Source organism: Anopheles arabiensis, chromosome 2 (assembly GCF_016920715.1).
Source record: "Anopheles arabiensis isolate DONGOLA chromosome 2, AaraD3, whole genome shotgun sequence".
Taxonomy (NCBI): Eukaryota; Metazoa; Arthropoda; class Insecta; order Diptera; family Culicidae; genus Anopheles; species Anopheles arabiensis.
This window is the reverse complement of record NC_053517.1, coordinates 18,307,242-18,328,532: the sequence shown is the minus strand read 5'-3', so window position 1 is coordinate 18,328,532 and position 21,291 is coordinate 18,307,242. Positions and strand designations below refer to the sequence as shown.

Sequence of the window (21,291 nt, the reverse complement as noted above, 5' to 3'; positions counted from 1 at the left end):
CCAAACGGTTTGTTGGTCTTGTTCAGCAACCCCCCCCCCCCCCTCTTCCTGCTCACCATGTCCGAGACCTACCCAGGCCCGATCGTTCGCGATGCGGTGGAAGGAAGTCAAGGGTAGCCACATAGCAGCGGACCGCGCGGCACATAATCGTTTGCCATCGCTATTAGTAACGCTGGGGCGGGCGCGATATCGTGCCGCAGCCTTCCGCCGGCAATCAAGTTCACGCTCTCCCCTCGCTGCTGCTTGGCGCGCAGGAAGAAGTTCCACACCAGCCCTTGCTGGATCGGGTGCGAAGCGTGGCGAAGTGGTTTGCGGTGCGCTGAAATTACGCACGGTGACGGTGCTACCTGCAGCAGTGCGACCTTCACGAAACCGGTGACCTCTTGATGCAATCTCGCGGTTGATGCATGCTGCAGTGCTGCAGGTCGTGCAGGGTGCGCGATCGCGATTATCATGATCACACTCGGTTCTGCAAAGAACGTTGTGCAAACAGCCGGCAAACTGCTGTTGGCAATCGGTGCCACACCCATTTTTACTCTTACTCGCCCGTTGTACATACATGTGATCTTCGAGATTGGAGTACGCGCGAAGGCCCGGTTGGTGGTCAATGTCCACAATTAAAAGCAGCACATACGCTCACGAAAACAAAAAGAGGAATGGTTGCCCTTTTGCCCACCGACAGACCCTGGTTCGGGGCAGATTTATTTCATTGCAAAATTCCACAACCTCCCGACCGCAGCATTCGGTGGGCAAAACATCCCTGCCAGTTCCGTGTGTCACGCGTGCGTCACACAAAGAGATAGAGAGAGCATCCCGCCGCACAAAAGAAGCGACATTAATATGCCATTTGCGTAAGCATAAAATCTTGCATTTGCGGCTAAGAACCAGCTCGTAACCCCTCTTGCACGATCGGTGTTGAGGTGCGTGATGTGGCTGCGGTTCAAGGACAGTTGCTGATCCTTCTCAACCCTGTTCGGCCAGGGGGGGGGGGGGTCTTTGGGGGCACGTAACAGGCCTCTTTCGAGCCCTCATCGCTAAATCACACGCCACAACCTGTTCGATCGCCAGCTTCTTGGTGACTTTTGGAAGGGGATTTTCCCACCGTTTTTCCCACCCCCCTTTCTGCAGAGAACCTGTGGTGCCAATGACGTCAAACCAGGCACGGCGAAGATTGCGCTTTATCGCTGCTGTTCAATGCCGTTCGGTTTTGTTCTGGCGCGGCATGCAACCCAAGGGGCTTGCTGGGTGTCTTAATAATGGTTGTTTTGCTTTCTTTTTTATTGCCTTCTATGGAGAGACGGAGAAAGAAACAATCGTTTTCGACCTGTATGCGAGGACCTTTCGTTATGTGTCTTCAGTGTAACTGCATTCGTTGCATACTCTGGCAGAGTGCGAGCGGGATCGAGCTGCCAGTGAAAGGTTGTTGTCCTGAAACTGGAAGAACAGGAAACTGGGATTTTCCCGATGGAAACTGCACCAAGTACAGTTCTCGCTTACATGTTGCTAGGTGGAAAGCAATTAATCTTATGATATACCCTGTCGCTGAAGTCCTAGCTAGCCTTTGTTCGGCGGAAAGAAATCGATGCTGTTAGGAACTATTGTTTGTCCTCACATTAACAGGAATCTGGGGTGCTGGGAATGGGTTGGCTTCGTTCTAAGCAATCGGTTTGTTTGTCGTATTTTTTTTAAAGCAAATACGCATACTAAATTTTTATCGCCATGCTAAATCCTAAGCTACTCATTCGAGCACAAGCAGAAGCGGTGCTAAATGACGCAAATGGAATGCAAATTTTTGAGCACGATTTGCATAGATTCTGAATCAGCCCAGATCGTGGAAATAGGGTTGAACAAAAGCGTAAAAGAAAGAAAGAATTCAAAAGAGAAACCCCACCCCAAAGCAATAAGGTGGTGCCGTCAAAGGTATCAATTGTAACCATTTTTTTTTTAGTTTTTTTTCGATCAGATAACTCAATTTCTGATTTCCCTTTCATTACCGAACCCATCACTCAGACAGACTCAACCGCCCAAGCACGGTGCATAAGCATATTTTACATAATTGGTAGCATAACTACACTTCACCACCGACCAATGCAAAGCACGCACGGTTTTGGAACGAAACAAAAAGAAAAACTCCTTTAAAACACACACAAACGCAAACCTTTAAATCCATTACATCAATCCTGGGTGAGTCAGGCTGTGACTGGGTGGGTGGGTGGCGTTGGATGATTGATTGTTTGACTGGTTCGAAATGCGGCACTGTTGGCTTGTGTGTTCCTTGAAGTTTTTGAACAAAAATCACTAAAAATGCAAACCGGCTAAATTGTGCCATTCACTTTGCCCTTTTTTTGTTTTCTATCGCTGGCTAGCACGTCGGGATATGAAGCATGCATGTACACACTCCCTCGTTGCTTTACCGACCAATTCATCCAACAGCCGGCCAATCGATCCGGCCAATCCAAATGGCCACACGAACCATCCTCGAGGCATGCGTTCGCGTGGCTTCTTCACGTCGAGGCAGCGCGAACTCTCCCGGTTTCGCAACCACATCATGTGTGCTGCCCCGATGCCACTGTACGGTGACGTCACTAATGACACCGCCGTTTACTCTTTCGGTTGGAACGTCGCTGATCTGATCGCGCGCCACCTGAAAACCGATGAAGATACCTCTGGCGAAGATGATGGATGCAACTACGGTGTGCAATACTGGTACGAGTGGTACCGCAGAAAAAAGAAAAGAAAAGCCAAAGAAAACGGGCTAAAGTATCCAATTTTAATTGCTCCACTATTTGCTCAATTGATATGCTCTGCTCTGCTCTGCGGGCGGGTTGTTGTGGTGCGGCTTATGTCATACTTCCAATGGCTGGCGGGATGGGGTTTTGCAGGATGGTCGGTGGGCGGTGTCGTAAAAAAGTGAAATCTAACGCCCGTTTTAATTGCCCGAACGCGGATGGGGAATAAAATGATCGAAAACGTGTACGCGTCTCTGTGTGTGCACGTTTGAATTGCTCATATAAAGTGGTGCGTACGTACATTTGGTGATTGCGTTTCGCGTCCACGGTATCGTTGAAGTCGTCAGCTGTGTGGTTTGCTTTCGTCATCAGCCGAGTGCGACGGCGTGAACAGACCCCGTTTGGAGACATTTTCGACCGTGAGCAGTGTGAATGGGAGAGAAACACAGCCCATTTTTGGTAGACAACGATGCGTGTTGTAGTCCTCATTAGCCACAAGAACTGTGCGTTACTTAATTTATGCTTAATCACGGGCCGATCTTCTTGTCCATTCGCTGGCGGGAAGCTGGCTTTTGCAGCGAAACAAATCAAACAATTAAATTTACACCACGTCGTATTATATAATGTTCTGTGTGCATAAATTATCGTCACCACATTATGGCATCGGTGGTCACGATGCGAGGGGCGAAAACATAAAGAAATGATAATTGATCTTGGATTTCGTTAGAATATCGTAAACACGAGCGCGGGCGCGCCTGCTGTGCACGCGGGAGGGTTTGGAATAAACCGGTTTAAAGACTGGTTAAAGCGACAGTTGCCAAGCGGACTATTTGTGCTGACGTCACAAAACGTTTTTGAGGGCGAAAAAACAAATCTTCTGGTCGAAATTTTATGCCACCAGGCCCAGGTGAACCAATAGCTGGCTGATTGGTAATAGAAGGCGCGTTGCCTGTTTGGTGAGAATGTTGAAGAAGAACCCGTCTCAAAATGAGCCGAAGTAATAATTTAGCTGTATTGCGTCATTGCACCCTTTTTGTGTTGTGGTATTTAAATAATGTATCCTGCGATTAATATTTAAATCAGTGGATCAATGTAAATCGTGTCGTTAAACGACAGTAAAGCATTGGACAGGGTCGTAAAATAAGTTGCTCTCATTAAGTAAAGCAAACCGTTTAAACGCTTCGATTATGTTGTCAATAATTATGAACGGATAGCAACGAAGGGACAGCAACATATCATATCTTCCTGACTCTCTGTGTCGGTGTGCGCAGAGTTTGCGGCACGGTTTAACATCAAGCAGTGCATGTGGTGAGCTGCACACGTGAAAAGAGACGTTTTTACGAGCGACCATAAAACAAGGTCAAGCAACTATGCAGCGGTCGATTTTTGTTTTTTCTCAAGCTGAGTTAGGATGTTAGCTACTCTAGTGTTGGTGAGACATGTGCGCGCGTACCTTTGCAACCTTTGCACGTGAGCGGTTACGAGATCGACACAATAGAGAGAGAAAGAGAGAAAGATGCAAAAAATAAAAATACAAGAATGATCCATTCGGTCACGATCGCCGCTCGATCGATCGTTGGTGACCACCAAACCTTCTTCTCCCCACCCGGCCCGCTTACAATACGCCGGGTGCACCGAACGATCACTGACCCACTTTAGATATGGGGCCACGCCGCATCGCACGCACACTAGCGCGAAGCGTAGCGCATTAGGCTCTGCCGCTCGGCTAGATCCGCTCAGAGGCTGTGCGCTGGCACCTTTCCAATGTTTTAAACGCACAATCAAACGCACCACTGGCTTCGCTACTGGCCACCATATCCGATCCGGCGCGGAAACTCGCTATATATCTATTGTCCGCGTGTGTGTGTGTGCGTGTGTAAGGATCGCATTGGTTTGTGGCACCGAAACACGCTTCATTTTGGGGTCATTGGAGGGTTTATTAAAATTAATATACATCCAAATGAAAAACAAAAGTTCAGTCGGCGCACACACACACACACACAAACGAAGCAGAAACCGGGTCGTAGAGAGCGCTAATGAGTTGGACGAGCGAATTTAACCTCAAATTCCGGACTTCCGGTTCGTTTTTGACTGGATGGGATGGCTGATTTGTTTGCCTTTTTATTCCTCTGCTCTACCGCGTGTGTTTTGCGCAGCTCCGATCGCTGTGCTGGATCATCTTTTACGGACGCTTTCACCACGCTAATGACGCGGCTGGGGTGAGGCGTCTAGGCTGGTGGCGGTGGCAGTTTCGATGGTCAGCGTTTCGGTTATGGTGGGCGGCCGTCGATCAGTCGACACGACATTGACATTCCGTGTCACACGAAAGCGATCTCGCCGTGCTAGTTACAGCTCGGATCGCGTCGTAGTCGTGGTGTTCGTTCGTTTGACTGTATCGATTTGTTCATTCATCTCGTATAGAGGAAGGAGGAAACATTCGTTGTCAGTTGCCAGATATAACTGTAAATTATCTCACGGTAACTACGAGTTGTAATGACCAAAAATGGATTTTTGCAAGTAAATATCATTTTCTATAACCATTTACTAATTCAAGATCGGGGAAGTCGTTTTGCAAGACCATAAAATAAATATTTTAGTATGAGGATTGCTACTTAAATCAATTTATATCAATTTTCATTAACATTAGACGATCTAATTTTCGTTTAAAATTTTAAACGATTTATTTTACTACTAAAATCTTCATCTGTTTAAATCGCATTAGTTCTACCATCAGTGTTGATCACACTGTATGAGCTTTTTTTCACGCTCAAACAAGAACAAAAGCATTTTGTTTTCCATTGCTTGGCAATTAACACAGAACCTGCTACAAGTGATTTGTTAAATGAATCGTTTTACACTGATTTAAGAGCCTCACGCCGACCCAATTGGCCTCACGACTCATCGCTTTAAAAACCACGTCCCAATCAGCCACTGATCAAACGACCGGCCCTATACGCTAGGGCTCTATCTCACCTCATACGCTAAGCTCGTTTGCTGCACTTCGTTTGCTCGCCTTGTTTGCCGCTATATAACGAAAGGGAAATTTTTCCACTGCAATCTCAAGCGCGCGCGCGCGCGCTTGCATTTGTCACGGTCTGCTGACGCGCATTAGCGAACGAAGCGGAGGCAAAACAGCGTTTATACTGATAGCTCCCAGGGGGTCCGCAAGGGGGTCCGCGTGCACGCCACAAAACAACATTGCGTAAGCAAACAGACACGGACAAGAGAACGGGGAGAGGGTGGCCCCTAAAATCGGAGGATCGTCATCTTGCCGATGACATCGGGACTCTGTTCACGGTGCTGCCGCTGTGGTAAAGTGCCGCTAAACCGTTGTTGATAACAATCATCGATCATCTCGCTGGCGGCGTGGGACCGGACGGTGCGCAAAAACAGCGCAACAAATCCAACCGCGCCGAGCGAACGTTTCTCGCAAGGTGACAAGCCGCTTTTGAGCTGCAGTTAATGGGCTGAGGCTGATAAAATGCTACATAACTAAGCAACAATGGGCAGCTAGCTCTAATATTGGGGAGCGCTTCGTTGGCGTACAGTGTAACTGCAAATCCAAACGGGCTTTGGTGCGGGTCGTGTCGGGCACAGGCATACAAAGTGCACGCATGACCGGACGCCAAGCGCAAGGATCGCACCCATTTTGTTGCGCGGCAGTGTAAAGGGTGTAGGTTTTTTTTTCATTTTCTCGCTCTCTTTTTCTCAACACTCACACTCTTTCACACACTCTCTCTCTCTCTCTTTTTCTCTTACTTTGTTTGCAAAATTTCTTCACCCCACAGCACCGCACCGGAGCGTCCGAAAAACGAGTATTTGCGGAGAAAGTAACCAACCGCGGCGAACACCACCCGCAGCACATGCACAGGCGGCAGCGGAGTCGCCGTCGTCGTACACGCACATCGGCCACATTCCACCAAACCTGACGGGCCTGATGGTCGATGTTGTCGATGTGCAAGTGTTTGGGGGGGGAAGGGGGGAAGAAGGTTTGTTTTCTATATTGCGTTGCGTTGCTGCGCATTGCCCTCCCTCGCTACATTTTTTGGCCACTTTCGGAATCTGTTACTGGAGGTGTTCCAGCAGGGGGGAAAAGGGAGGAAAGAGGGCGAGCCACCGTCATGATATGGGGTGGAGAGGTCCCCATGCTTTCTTCCCGGGTTGGCGCTCTACGCGGTGGTTGGGTGCCGTGCCGCCATGTCGTGCGGCTCTCTCGCAATTGGACAACGCTGCGCGCAGCACACATACAAATAAGCGCAACGAAGGCCACGCCATTAGCGCATGGCTAGGTACGATGACAAGCGCGTGGACCGTTGCTTCTGGCGTGGTCTAACACGCCTCACGGCCCTGTGTGCTGCAGTGCGCGTACGCTTGTGGGATCTTCCGGATTCCGCCGAAGCAGCGATATTTCCTTAAAAGCGTTTTTTGAAAAGCGAAATGTGTATGCGCGCGCCCCATCTGCTTTGTTACGCGCGACTTTGGCGTGACTTTAGCGCGATAAACCGAGCGCGATAAACGGAGCGCTTGCTTGTACGTACTCTGCCAGCGGGTGAGAGTGCTTTCAAACGGGAACCTTTGTCTGTTTGTTTTATTTGCACCGTTCGTAGCAAACAGGAGAAGGTTAGGTTTTGCTTAAAATTAACTGTGCCCAGTATACTTTTACTGTATGTGGAAAGCTGTGCAGGGACTTCCCATTCACGAACTTGTATAATATTTCAACTTTGAATGTTTATTGTTTAGGTTACCAATAGAAGAAATCACATCCGATTATAAATTTCTCAGATATTTATCACGCTAAAAAGGAAAAAAAGCATGCATTAATCCATTCTTGGATTTACTAAAACATTATTGGCTAACGCTTACATATGATTGCAAATAAAGCAGCAGATTAGAAAGAGATATGATCGTGCATAAACTCGTAAATAAAGCCTTCACTGTAAAGCTATAATTTTGACCTCTTTCAGCTCTCCATCAGTACAATAAGGATGTGTGGATGAGGCAAAATAACTCAGTTCTAAAGTCTTGTTAAATCAGTTATTAATAAACTCCAGAACTAATTCCAGTTACGTTTAAATGCAATTCATTTCAATTGAAGGTTACAAATTCGCTAGAAAAACGAACTAATATGATTTGTTGGACGGAGTAATGACTATAATTCGTTACAGGGGTTTCCAGGAGTTCTCATAGCTGTGGGGCACTTTATTGACTCTTTCTTACATGAAATGAGGTAAATGTAATGGGAATCGAACTCTAGAGCACCCTTGTTTGACAAATCTAACAGGAATTTCGAAGGAGCCTGTCCAAAAAAGTCCAAAGTCCAATTTCCGACATATGAAGCTCACTTTCCATGAAAGTCAGCTCGAGGAAGTGTCCCAAAACTATAAGAACCCCTGGGAAATCCTGTTGTGATGCGTTCTAGAAGAAAGTCAAACATACGCAATCAATCAATCGTTAACAATTCACTTCAAATAACTGTAAATAATAAAAAAAAGTAAATGCTGATCATAAAGACAATCGTATCGTGTCAAGGCAATAAATCATCAGCTCATTCCATTCCGGGACATCAGCATGAGGTTCGTCAGCAAATCTCTGCTGCATATGGATGAGAACAGAGGTGCAGCTACAGTTATACATGCACGTTAGTCGACTGGCCTTCATTTGCATAACATCCCCATGCACAGAGAACATAATGTGCGCACGAGTGTGGTGTAGCACAAAAGAGGCAATCGTACGCCACACTTTGCCTGCCTGTTTACTGCGCGTTAGTTTTCCCCGCTTGTCCGGCTACCGATCGCTCCGAATCGATTTCGCGCGCTGGCCAGCTTCACCTGGACAGATCTGTTGGCGAGTAACTTTCCCCCCCTTTTGTCCGCCCCGTACCGGTGGGGAAAGGCCAGGGATTGTTTGGCCGTGATGGATGTGACCGTGAAAATCGATCCCGTGCACAACACCACCACCACCACGGTCGGTCGATGCGTTTTTCCATCCCTTGAGGAAACCGTTACCCACACGGGGTAGCACGGGTGTGTTGATCTTGTACGCTCGACCTGCTCGAATTGGCTAATCGCGCGCCTACATGGTGTTTGGCGCCGTTTGGCGACGTTACCTTGGAGCAAGATGTTGCCAAAAAAACGAAAGAAAAAGAAAAAGACGGGCACAGTTTTGTACGGGAATTTGCTAACCTTGAGCGCACCGTACCGGTGTGCCCGTGTGCGTATCATTTGGGTGCGCGAGTTCGGCCTATGTGGTGTGGCGCAAGAATCGATACATTGATCACGGTTGGTCACGATCATCCCCCTGTGGTTTGTTGTGATGGTGTGGTTTCTCGCGGGGGCCTTTTTTTGCCTTCACTTGAAACGCTCATAATTCCGGAAGAACCCGCTCGCCGAAGCTGTTCAATTAGCAAACAAACAACGCACCGCGGCACCGAGCGACGTCGTGGCTGCGGTCATTGTGCGCGAATACGAATGTAGCGTTTACTTGCAGAAACGTCGTCCTTCGTCGCTTTCGGGTCGTATCGTTTTGCGAGCTTAATAATACACAGGAAGAGGGAGCATAGGTTTAACCTTTCACATTGAATGTTCCAACATTTCCATCTGTGTGTGACAGGCATAGGTACAACTTCCGGTCACTTTGCATGAGAATCGGTTGAGAACAACCGAGTGAGGGATACGATTTCAACACTAATGAAGATGCTGTTTATTAATTCTGTTGTTGTTTTCTCTCTCTCTCTCTCTCTCTCTCTCTCTCTCTCTCTCTCTTTCTCTCCCCTTTTTGTACTTCTTTTCAGGTATCGCCGGGCTGTTCACCATGTTCTCCAGTTTCATCTTTTCGTCGACCGTTCTGAACTTCCTGGGCTGTCAACTTGCCGATCTGAAGTAAGTAACACGCGTCAGTAACACCACCGTAACACGCGTACACCAGCCCTTTCTTCTGCATGCATGCCACTGCTCCCCCAGCCTTCCAAACTTGCCCACTCCCCAACAACCCCGTAGCAACAATGGCACGAGATGGTGTTGCGATAGAGGGAGTGCACGTAGTGTAGAAAGGGTAAAGCACAGATAAGCAACTGGGTGGTTGAAAAATTGGGCCTTTTTTGTCGTATGCAAATGCGCCGTTTTTGTGGATTTCGGTTCGGCGGACAAACAACAATGCCAATGCACGCGGAAGTGCACGTTGTTGGCGTTGGTGGTGTAAGAAGAAGAATGGTGGTCGAACAACATCGTTCAGAGATCGGTCCGATAGTATTGGTAGAGCCGAGAGGGGGGTGATTTCTATCCCTGTTGGCGTTAAAAACATCTTCTTAAAAGCGATCTCACTGCGTGTGTGTGTGATCGTATGACGTAAAAGTATCTCCTAATTACCCTAATCGAGAGTTCAACTACCGATTTATGGTGCTTTTGTTTTGTTCTTGTGCCGATTTAACTATAATTAATGAATGTAGCATTAAAAAAAACTATTTCTCACTAATTGTCATGACACCTGCTGTAGGGAGATGTTCTTTTTCTTCAGAATAAAAATGGTTAATAATTAAAGCCAGCTAATTACTCCGGCATGCGATACGATGGTGCTCCAGAGAAGGAGTAAATTCTATTCCATTACTACCCATAAAGTGTTCGCGTGCAAGCTCACGGCCCTCACGAAACGAATCAGGAAACGATCGGCATCAAAAAAGCTCAACTCCGCGGCAAAAGGTTCACCGGAGAACAACAACAACAAAAACCTGCTCAAGAAATTAGTCGCTCAACAGGAAAGATCACACTTAATCAAATCAAAACCTTGACACACGATCGCGTTCAATGGAAGCAGAAGCAGCAGCAGCAGCAGCAGCAGCACCATCGCCACCATCACGAGCATTTAACATTGAAGTTAATGCACCCACTTACTCGGTACGACGCTGCAGGGGGGTGGTGACACACGGGTGTCACGGATGATGGGCCGTACCGGCCGAGATGGTCAAACCAAATCTCCAAACCCGTTACAACCTTCGCCAATTGCTTGCATGTTTAATAATAGGCTCCGGCATAGACAAACCTTCGCGGTGGCGACCAATCCACAATTCGGAACGGATGTAGTGTGCTCCGACACTGTGCGCTGTGAATGATCTTGAAGGAGACACCATTTTTTGTTTGTTTTGTTTGGTTGTTGTACTCCGCCAATCTACAGGTTGTTGGCATCGCGGGTTTTTTTTCTCGCCGTTGCTGTTTTTGGTTGCCTTTCCCCTTCACATTAGGAGCATTGGGGGTTGTTTTTTTTGTTGTGTTGTACGTGTTCGATCGGGCAGTTCGGAAGTGTGTGTGTGTGTTAGTGCTTGAACCTCTCTTCGGCGTGTACTGCAATCATCAATTATGCTGTGCGTGCTGTTGTGTCGCTCGCCCCGCCTCAATTTGCCCGCCCGTTGACCTTTTTCTTTCCCCTTTTGCAGAGACGCACTGTTCCTTTTCCTGCTGCTGGTCGACCTGTCCAAGGCTGGCATACTGGCCCAGCTGGCGCTGTGCGGTGCCAGCCAGTCGGAGGTGACGAAAAACATTGCCCACGGCATGGAGGTGCTCGGGCCGGCCCTCACGCTCGACACGCTGGTCGAAACGCTCGTGATCGGCGTCGGTACGCTGTCGGGGGTGCAGCGGCTCGAGCTGCTCAGTGGCTTCGCCGTGCTGTCCGCGCTGGTCAACTACATCGTCTTCATGACCTTCTATCCCGCCTGCCTGTCGCTGATACTCGAGCTGACGCACAACGGCGGGGACAACCGGGGCCAGCGCGAGAATCTGATCCGCGCGCTGGTAATGCAGGAGGACAGCAAGCCGAACCCGGTGGCCCAGCGCGTCAAGCTGATCATGTCCAGCGGGCTGTTCGTGGTGCACGTGCTGAGCCGGTTCCCCACCCCGGACAATGAGTCGGACGCGGCGGAACAGATCATTGCCGCCCAGACCCACGAGCATCTGGCCGCGCTGAACAAGACCGATACGGTCGTAATCTCGGAGCTGATTATGCAGTAAGTGGTTTTGTCTCGGTGTGTGCGTGCGTGTGTGTGTTTTGCTTGTAATGTTCCGATGAAAAATATGAAACACACCAAAATAACCAGAAAGGTGGGGGCGTGTGTGTAACGTAACGAAACATATTAATCTTTCCGTGGCCCAGTTCTAGCTTTTGTTGCATGGTTTTCATTTGTTTTTTTTTTTTTTCTTCCAAACGTTTCTTCCAAACCAGCTGTTTCTTCTCGGGAGACACATGCACACATGCTGTTTTGCAAAGAAAAAAGAAAGAAAACAACACGATTAAAGTCTCACATTTCGCCTTCCTCGCGCTCTCGCGCGGAATGGAAATTTATTGTTACGTTATTGGTGTCGCTTTTGTGGCGTCGTGTGTGTTTTTTTGTTATGTTTTGGTTTTTTGTTATGTTTTCTTTCTTTCTTTTTTTTTTGCAAACGGCCGCTCCTCCATCACAAACACGGCAAAACGCGTAAAGATCGGCGATGATCTTGACATAGTTTTTATTTCGCCACACGGTTTTGCGCTGGTCCGCTGGTTTGGTGACAACTTTTTTTGTTTGTTTGATTGTTTTTTTTATTTAGGATGTTTTCGTTCCCATCTTTTTTTCTGTTTTATTCCGAATGATCGCATGGTGCAATATTCCAATGTGCCATAACGGGCGTGTTTGGTTGATAGAGTTTACTTATTGTTTGATGAAGTAGTTCTGCTTTTTCATTTCATTATTTACAGTACATTATTACATTGCTTCATTATTTCATCATTTCAGTTTTGCTGGCAGCTGTAGATTGATACAATTTTGTTGTAATTAATAATACTTTTCTATAAAGTACCATGCGCCTCCATCAAGTTTCTATACACATTTCTTTGCCTTTCAATTATTAAATCAATCATATTGAAACTTTTCAAAAATGCACTAACACGTAGAAGACACTCCGTCACTTGTTGCCGCACATTCTAACGTTACACTCTTCTTGCGCCCCCCTCTTCCAGTTGGCTCTCGTTCAGCCTGGAGCAGATCTTCACCTACATTCTGATCATCACGCTCAGCCTCAAGTTCATCCTGTTCGATCGGTACCAGCTGATACAGTCGGTCGCGCATGAGCAGGCGGCGCAGGCTGCCACCCGCCGGGAGAGCACGCACCAGAACCAGGCGGCGCCAAGCGCTCCCATCGTCGCACCGTCGCCGCCCGTCACCTTCAGCCTGAGCGAGGCGGTCACCGTGTGCGAGGAAAAGGCGACCCAGAGCGAGCTGAGCCTGATCGGCAAGGGCTGGCACGGGCGCAGGACGCGCAGGCACACGCTAGTGGAGCAGAGCGGCACGGAGGAGCTGATCGGTGACGGCGCCGCGGACGACTATCTGCTCGGCAGCGAGGAGGAGGAGGAGGAGATCGAGGAAGCGGAACCGCGCCCGCTGGCAGAATGCGTCCAGGTGCTGGAGGCGGACGGGCACGGCAAGCATCTGACGGACGCGGAGCTGGAGCTGATCGTGCGCGAGCGGGCCGCCCTCTGCCCGCTGTACAAGATCGAATCGGTGATCGGGGACGCAGAGCGGGGGGTTCGGTTGCGGCGCAACATCGTGCTGAAGAATGCGGGCCTCAGCCCGGGGCTGCTGAAGGATCTGCCGTTCCAGAACTACGACTACACGAAGGTGATGAACACGTGCTGCGAGAACGTGATCGGGTACGTGCCGATCCCGGTCGGGTATGCGGGACCGCTGCTGCTCGACGGCAAGCGCTACTTCGTGCCGATGGCGACGACCGAGGGCGCCCTGGTGGCCAGCACGAACCGGGGCTGCAAGGCGCTGTCCGTGCGCGGCGTCACCAGCTTCTGCGAGGACGTCGGCATGACGCGCGCCCCGTGCGTCCGCTTTCCGAACGTGCTGCGGGCGGCCCAGGCCAAGCGCTGGATGGAGGCGGAGGACAACTTCAAGCGCATCAAGCACGCGTTCGACTCGACCAGCCGGTACGCCCGGCTGCGGGACCTGCACGTCGCCATCGACGGCCCGGTGCTGTACGTTCGCTTCCGCGCCTCCACCGGGGACGCGATGGGCATGAACATGCTGTCGAAGGGGACGGAGCGGGCGCTGCGCGAGCTGCAGGCCGCCTTCCCCGACATGGCCGTCGTGTCGCTCAGCGGCAACGTCTGCTCGGACAAGAAGCCGGCCGCGATCAACTGGATCATGGGCCGGGGCAAGCGGGTCGTCTGCGAGACGGTCATACCGGCGGCCAGCCTCGCCTCGATACTGAAGACGAACGCCCGCACGCTGGTGCAGTGCAACAAGCTGAAGAACTGGACCGGCTCGGCGGTGGCGGGCAGCATCGGGGGTAACAATGCGCACGCGGCCAACATGGTGACGGCCGTGTTTATCGCCTGCGGCCAGGACCCGGCCCAGAACGTGACGAGCAGCAACTGCTCGACCAACATGGAGCTGTGCGGCGAGACGGGCGAGGATCTGTACATCACCTGCTCGATGCCCTCGCTCGAGGTCGGCACGCTCGGCGGCGGCACCGGACTGCCCGGCCAGAGCGCCTGCCTCAACATGCTCGGGGTGCGCGGGGCCCATCCGACCCAGCCGGCCGAGAACGCGAAACAGCTCGCCCGCATCATCTGTGCCATCGTGATGGCCGGCGAGCTGAGCCTGATGTCGGCCCTGGTCACCAACGATCTAGTCAAAAGCCATATGCGACACAACAGGTAAGGACTTGTAGTTTTCCCTATCGGACGTGCATTTGAACCCGTCATGCTAACGATTGTGCTTTCCCTTCCCGCGCCAACAGATCCTCGGTAGCGATAAACCCAAATGTGCAGCCACTGGCCAGCAGCGTGAAGGAGGGCGAACCATCGCGCCCCACAACGTCCTAACGGCTAGCCGCAACCCATCACCACCAACACCACCAGCAGCAGCAGCAGCAGCCAGCAGAGGTGCAGAGATGATGACACGCGGATCAGCAGGATCAAGCGCACCCATTTCGAAACGGGCACGTGCACGTCAAACGAATCGGCAGTCAAACCCGGGGAGAGAGAGAGAGAAAATGATAGAACCGTAACCGAATGGGGCGGGAGAAGATACACTTTTAGAGGTATAATTTATTTTTATAAAGCACGACATACGACGGCAAAGGAAAAACAAAAACTGTGCGGCGGCGACCGTCAAACCGTCGCCGCCACACGCCCCATGTAAATAGTACCCTTTTGGTGGTGGCAATGAAAGCAGCAATACGTTGGCAAAGGAGCGCAAGGGCCGACTAAGTTGGCCGCTCGAACAAACCGAATCCGTGCAAATCGCGCTCAGCCTTAGTGGACGGGGAAGGATGTGCTTTGCTTGTATTGTATATACCATTCACTTATTGTTCGCTTAACTTGTTGCTGTGGCTTAACCCGAAGCACAAACAAACAAACAAACAAACAAACAAACAAATCGACCAACGAAAAAAAATAATGGAAAATAGGATCGTGGCTACTTACACCTGTTGGTTCGATTACGTTTTAGTTTTAGTTTTAAGAAGCTCGTCGATAGCTTAGCTCCCCGGCCGGGGTGGTACGCATACACACGGCCGGGGACGACCGAATATAATTCTCCTCACAATGCTGCGAAAGCAAATTTACATTAAGATTATTCCGTCACGCCTAGAGCGATTGACGAATTAGGGAACGCAATGTCACGGAAAGGTTAAACGCTTTTCCTTTTCTCCGTCGTACATTGTTGTGCTCTAAATAGAAGATATGACAGTTGAATAGTGCTAAATGGGAAGAGAGTAAATCAAGGATACAACGAAACGAGAACAGGATTGAGCAGCTGCTAGAGATGGAAAGTAAAGAGGTTCGTGCGGAGGATTTGAGCAAAGCGACTAGAGACATAGAGTGAATTCGTTCGTTCTCTAGTTGACTGGGTAACCAGCTAAGCCACTGCGTCAAGCAGGCAAAGCTGCCATGGTCCATTCGCTTGCCCATTCCTTTGCAGGATTTGAGGAAAGTGACTAGGGATAAAGAGTGAATTCGTTCGTTCTCTAGTTCTCTAGGGTAAACAGCTAAGCCATTGCGTCAAGCAGGCAAAGCTGCCATTGTCCATTCGCATGCTCATTCCTTTGCAGGATTGAGGAAAGCGACTAGAGATAAAGAGTGAATTCGTTCGTTCTCTAGTTTACTGGGTAAAAGGCTAAGCCACTGCGTCAAGCAGGCAAAGCTGCCATGGTCCATTCGCTTGCCCATTCCTTTGCAGGATTGAGGAAAGCGACTAGGGATAAAGAGTGAAATCGTTCTTCGTTCTCTAGCAAAGCCACCGCGTCAAGCAGGCAAAGCTGCCATGGTTCATTCGTTTTCCTACACTCGTTCTTTGCACGTAGAGCGGGACCGAAGACAAGTGGGGCGGTCCCGTGGTACAGTCGTCAACTCGAACGACTCAATAACATGCCCGTTATGGGTCCAAGCCCAGAATGGACCGGCCCGTCCCCCCGTAGCAAGGATTGACTATCCGGCTACGTGGTACTGACTAAAGTCTCGAAAGCCTGTATAGGCCGGCATGTCCGCGTAGGACGTTACGCCAAATAGAAGAGAAGAATATAAGACAAACCGGCTAAAATCTGTATCTTAACGGATATTTGGCCCTGCACACGTCTATCACATATTCAGTGACCGCCCACTGGGCCCGATGAACGGCGAAAGACAAATGATTGTGTATAAGAAAATCAACCTCATGGTACGAAAGATACTATACTAAACGATGCACGATAACATGGGAATGCGGAAGCATTAGCAACATTCAAACATATTTGTTTCTGTTTACTTTATTTTAAATATAATGATGTCTTTGCAAAACAGTTGTCGCATCCAGTCGGTCTCCACACGTGGGTTGGTGGTTGGTGGGCTACCGTACCAATTGGTGGTGGGTAAAATTCAGATGCTAATTCCTGAATCGTCGGTATGAGTTGGTGATTGCTGCTCACAGCTTCTCACAGCGCACCTATTTGCGTATGGTTGAAGTGATATCGGGGGAGCAGTACGGTAGCGTGGAGATGTGATAGTAGAGGCTTCCAGTTGGATGGAAGGTCAACAATGACTGGGTTGAAACGGGCACTAGCAGCACTCCCGCGCTTGATGTGGAGACCGACTCTCAGAATGTGACAACATATCGTAGAATTGTAGCGAGTACTGAAGCAAAAAATACTAATGAAGAGTAAAGCTAGTTCAAAACCGAACATCCTCTGTGTGCGTGTGTGTCCTTGTATCGTTTAACTCACCGAAAACCTTGAAAGAAAACAATTTCCCGCACGTTAGTCATCGAATCGTCATCGAGTGCTGTACGAATGAACAGGGAAGAAGCAACATTTCTACACACATCTTGCCGCCGAACGTCGTGTCGCGCGTAATACATGCATTTTTATTAAGCCAGTCTCCGTTTGCGTAAACCGAATAATACGATACGATGTTGCGAGATTGCGATGCATCGAGCCAGGAAGAGGAAAGGAAAGCTCCACTGTCCCTAGCATTCCAATTGAGAATTGAGAATTACAGGTAAAGCATAAACACGTACCCGCTTATGCTACCCCTTAGGAAGGATACGCTCGGGAGGGATAGAATCGTTTGCAGAAGGCCGTCCATGCCGATAGGACGGAGCTGAAGGAGCTGAATTGATCACCGTCGATTAAGAAGCACGCTCGTACACACGTGTGAGTATGTGAGTTTGGCTGGTTGGGTTGCCGACACCGACCCGCTTAGAAGCTCCGGCCCATGTACAGGTTCGGGTCCGGCTCGGTACCGGCAATCTCCACAAAGCCAAGCTTCGCATAAAACTGGTACAAAAACCGATCGCTACGACTGATGCACACGTGCACGCCGAAGGAAGTGCCGTGGCAGCGCAGTGCCGCCAGCAGTACCGTCACCACCCGCTTGCACACCGTCTCGTCCTCCATGAAGTGGTCCTTCAGGATGCGGCAGCACATCAGCGACGGATGCTTGCCCAGCACGGCCGCCGGATAGTCGTTTTGGAAGCTGTGAAAGTAGTGAATACTATCACGAACCATTTGTGATGTTCGGGAACCGGCCGCCTGGTTGGGGCCGGCTATCTCCTCCGGACTGCCGCCACCCGTGCTGCCATCCGGCTGTTCCGCCGCCGGTGCGAGCGACACGGGATACTTGATGCACATCTCCGGTATCCAGCAGTGCTCCATGTTTCGGACGAACACTTTCGCATCCAGCGCTGCGCAGGCGTACCCGACGGTCTGTCCGTTGTGGTCCTCGATCACCAGGCAAAGCTCGGGCGCCAGCGTCAGGAACGGGCCCAGATACCGGTCCGCTATCAGCTGGCCGAGGGGGCTTTGCGCTGGCCGGTCAGCCATCGGCTCGCCATCCAGTGCCGTCCGGTGGCAGATGTCGTACAGCGTGGCCTCATCGCTAAACATGTACGGGCGTATCGAGTACAGCCGCACGGCGGACGTTTCGGGCGTTTTGTACAGGAACAGATCGTTACCCGTATCGAGCGGAATCAGCCGTTGCAGGTCGGCCACCAAACCGCCCCGAAATACCCACGGTTCCTGGTCGCCGGACATGAACGTTTCCTTCCAGCCTTTGCTAAACCCTGCACAGAACAACGACAGAGCAATAGAAAGCGTTTTCGAACGAACGTCTGACACGGGTGAGCCCGTAAACGGCGCCATACTTACAATTATATCCACCCTGCGTGAACGAATTGATCGTGGGAGGAAAATTGCCCAACGCTAGCCACTTCACGAAGGCGCTCAGCAGCGAAAGCACACTGGCAATGTCCCAGACGTACGAAAACAAATCGTAACACATTTCCTTGTTCGCACAGTTCGCTATCTTCTTCGTCAGCAGGAAAATACTTTGACACAGCGTTTGGAACGATTCCGAGCGGCGCAGCCACTCCTGGGCGTCGCACTTGCTCAGATCGCGCCCATCCGTTGCAGGCCCGTTGCTCGCTTCCGTTATATCCTCGCCCGACGGTTGCCCAGCAGCAGCAGCACCATCGGTGGTCGGTGTAACGCCACCGCCCGCACTGGCCGTGCTGGTTGTGCGCTGCTTTCCGCCACGGTTCGTGCGCTGCGCGCAAAGCACGTACGCGTTGTTGCGCAGCCAGTAGAATTCGCTCAGCAGCTGCAGCGCTTTCGAACCGTGCTCGAACGGCAGGTAGAACAGATCGCACAGCAGCATTATGTCACCGGCGGTTATCTGTTTTTCCTGCCCATTTCTGCAACGTGGGAGAAAAGTGGTTTAGTATGGTGTGCGCGACTGATGGAAATGTTTTATAGTCCGTCTTACTTATCTTCTGCCATTTCTAGCGACGTGTCGGAGCTTTCGACTTGCATCGTCCCGGAGCAGGTCTGTAAGAAAAGAAGCACACGATTTAATCACCCGTCATCCCTTGCGCCCATGCCCGTGCCCACCGCTCACTTACCGACGTGGTTTCCGACATCACAATATCGTCGAAGTGCGTTTTCAGCTGATGCTTGGGCGAGGTCAGATTGCTGCCACACTCCATCGGTTCCGGCACGACGGACCCGCTCGCGTCCGGCTTGCTATCACTTTCGTCGTCTACCATTTTGTCCAGGGCCGGCGGTGCCTGACAGATTGCCACCTGTTCGTCGCTTACCGTCATCTTATCGTCCGGCTCCTCGCTTGCATCCACCATCTTTACCTCGTTTTCCTCCAGGTCCAGCATTTTTGCCTCCTCTTCCGTGATCGTCTGTCGCTGACCGTCTGCGCCGTCATCTTCCCGTCGCTGCTCATTCGATTCGTCCCGTATCACCGCATCACCGTCCAGGAGTGGAGCTGCATCTCCTTCGGGGCGACACGAACCATTCGGGTTGACCTTCTCCATGTCTACACTGTTGGCCGGCTCCCGACAACAGTCCACCGCCTCGGCCCCGTCGCTTTCCGTGGGTTTCATGTTCAGCAGCGGCACCGGAATACTGGAGAGCGGGATCGTCGGCGGAATAGCGATATGGTTCACCGCTGCCACGACCGGATTCGGAATCGATTCGTTGGTGACCACCTTCGTCGCCGAGACGAGCGAGTTCATGATGGGATTGGGCAGTGTTTCCGCCACGTTCGTGACGGTGCTGCACACGTCCGCAAACAGCTGCAGCTGGGTGGTGTTGACTTCCGGCATCGGCAGAGCGGTGGCAGTGGTCGTGGTCGTTGTGCTGGTCGACGTTAGCGTCATGCACGTGTTCACCGACGGTATGATGGGAATGATGGGCATCACCACTGGCAGAGGGGAAAAGAAAGACGTTCGTCAAGAGGGTTTTGCCACCCCAAGCTGGTACACTTACTTGTTACAGCCGGCTGAGGTTTGGTAATCGGTCCCCAGGCTTCCTTTTCCTGGTAGAACTCCGGCAACCAGTTGGCGATCGCATTCTTCAGCGCCAACCGTGGATGGTACACGTTCTCGGACAGGAATGCCGGCGCATCGCCCTCACAGATGCCCTGCTCGTTCTCCGTCTCCAGCTTAATGTCGGGCGACAGCGAGCTGGCAATCTTCGTGTCCGCACTGCACTTGCTCCAGAACGCCAGCGTCTGGATGGCGATGGAGTTGGCGTGAAACTCGCAGTTCGGATTCGTCACGACACCGCGCAGCAGCGGTATCAGCTCCGGCGACCGGCCACTGTACGGGCCAAGAAACACGCGCTTCTGGTCGTAATCGTTCGCGTGCAGATTGTCCCAGATGACGGGCGGTCGCTTCAGCACCTCCGTGATCTCCTCGATACACTCCACCGTAAGCACCTTCGAGATGACCTTCGGTCCCGTCCACAGGATGTCGATCGCTCGGACCAGCTTCGAGCCGAGCGTGTTCAGATACTCGGACTGCTTGACGGTGGGCGCTGCCCGCGAGCTGCAGTACTCGGTCGGGCAGAATAGAAACCGGGGACAGTTCAGGTGGTTGAAGATTTCGTTCGTCACCGACACCTGGGCGTGGGCGAAGCTCTGAAACACCTCCTTGTCCGGTTTCGACATTTCCGGCTCGATGTCGTCGAACAGCAGGGCGAACGCTTTGCACCCGAACTGCGACACCTGGTCGAGCTTGCGCTTCAGGATGCCGATCTCCTTCGCGCTGCTGTACGTGATGTCCAGACCGGGCGACAGGGCGTAGTAAAAGTTGATGCCCTGCTCGTGGGCGGCCGCTATGAGCCCGGTCAGGTGGTCCGCCTCCTCCACCGTGTACAGCTCGCGCCAGTACGCCCGGTGCTTGTAGTCGTCCTTCGGTGCGTAGATGTACGCGTCCATGCCCCACTGCTTCAGCTTGCGGAACAGATCCTTCCGCTGCTCCGTTGTCCACGGGCGGCCGTAGAACCCTTCCACCACGCCGCAGATGAACCCTTCCGCCGGCGTATGGCAGTTACCGCCGTCGGGCAGCAACTCCGCGTCGGTGGTGGTGGTGGTACTGGTGATGATGGTGTTTGTTGTGCCGGCCGCTCCAAGCATCCCAGCATCCGTGCCTTCCTGCAGGCTCATCCCCGGATGGGCTGGTTCCGAGGGTGCATCCGTCACCGTTTCAGCCATATCGCAGTCTAGCGAGTGTTGGGCCACTGCTGTTCGTGCGCGGCGGTTCCTACAC

General features: G+C 51.2%; 2 protein-coding genes across 3 annotated transcripts in view; one reads left to right on the top strand and one right to left on the bottom strand.

Annotated features, from left to right (window-relative positions):
• The window catches only part of LOC120908621 (3-hydroxy-3-methylglutaryl-coenzyme A reductase), a 38,247-nt gene extending 21,332 nt beyond the window's left edge, over positions 1–16,915 (top strand). For both annotated transcript variants that reach the window (XM_040319829.1, XM_040319828.1), the window contains exons 3-6: positions 9,520–9,607; positions 11,155–11,721; positions 12,711–14,414; positions 14,498–16,915. In XM_040319829.1, the coding sequence (XP_040175763.1) occupies positions 9,520–9,607; positions 11,155–11,721; positions 12,711–14,414; positions 14,498–14,582 (2,444 nt within the window). In that variant the 3' untranslated portion in view covers positions 14,583–16,915. The remainder of the gene's footprint in view (positions 1–9,519; positions 9,608–11,154; positions 11,722–12,710; positions 14,415–14,497) is intronic.
• Positions 16,916–17,044: 129 nt separating this feature from the next.
• LOC120908619 (protein O-GlcNAcase) lies at positions 17,045–21,262 on the bottom strand. The gene is made up of 5 exons (XM_040319826.1): positions 20,009–21,262; positions 19,132–19,943; positions 18,996–19,057; positions 18,380–18,924; positions 17,045–18,294 (listed from the first exon to the last, which is right to left on the bottom strand). Exons 1-5 carry the CDS (start codon positions 21,234–21,236, stop codon positions 17,432–17,434), a joined length of 3,510 nt encoding a protein of 1,169 aa, XP_040175760.1. The 5' UTR covers positions 21,237–21,262; the 3' UTR covers positions 17,045–17,431.
• Positions 21,263–21,291: the final 29 nt, after the last annotated feature.

Excerpts from the sequence above, each read along its gene's own strand:
- LOC120908619 (XM_040319826.1), bottom strand. The coding sequence starts at position 21,236 with ATGGCTGAAACGGTGACGGATGCACCCTCGGAACCAGCCCATCCGGGG. Across the intron at positions 19,944-20,008 it reads ACCTCAGCCGGCTGTAACAA|TGGTGATGCCCATCATTCCC; the intron begins GTAAGTGTACCA and ends CCCCTCTGCCAG. Across the intron at positions 18,295-18,379 it reads CACGCAGGGTGGATATAATT|GGTTTAGCAAAGGCTGGAAG; the intron begins GTAAGTATGGCG and ends TGTTCTGTGCAG.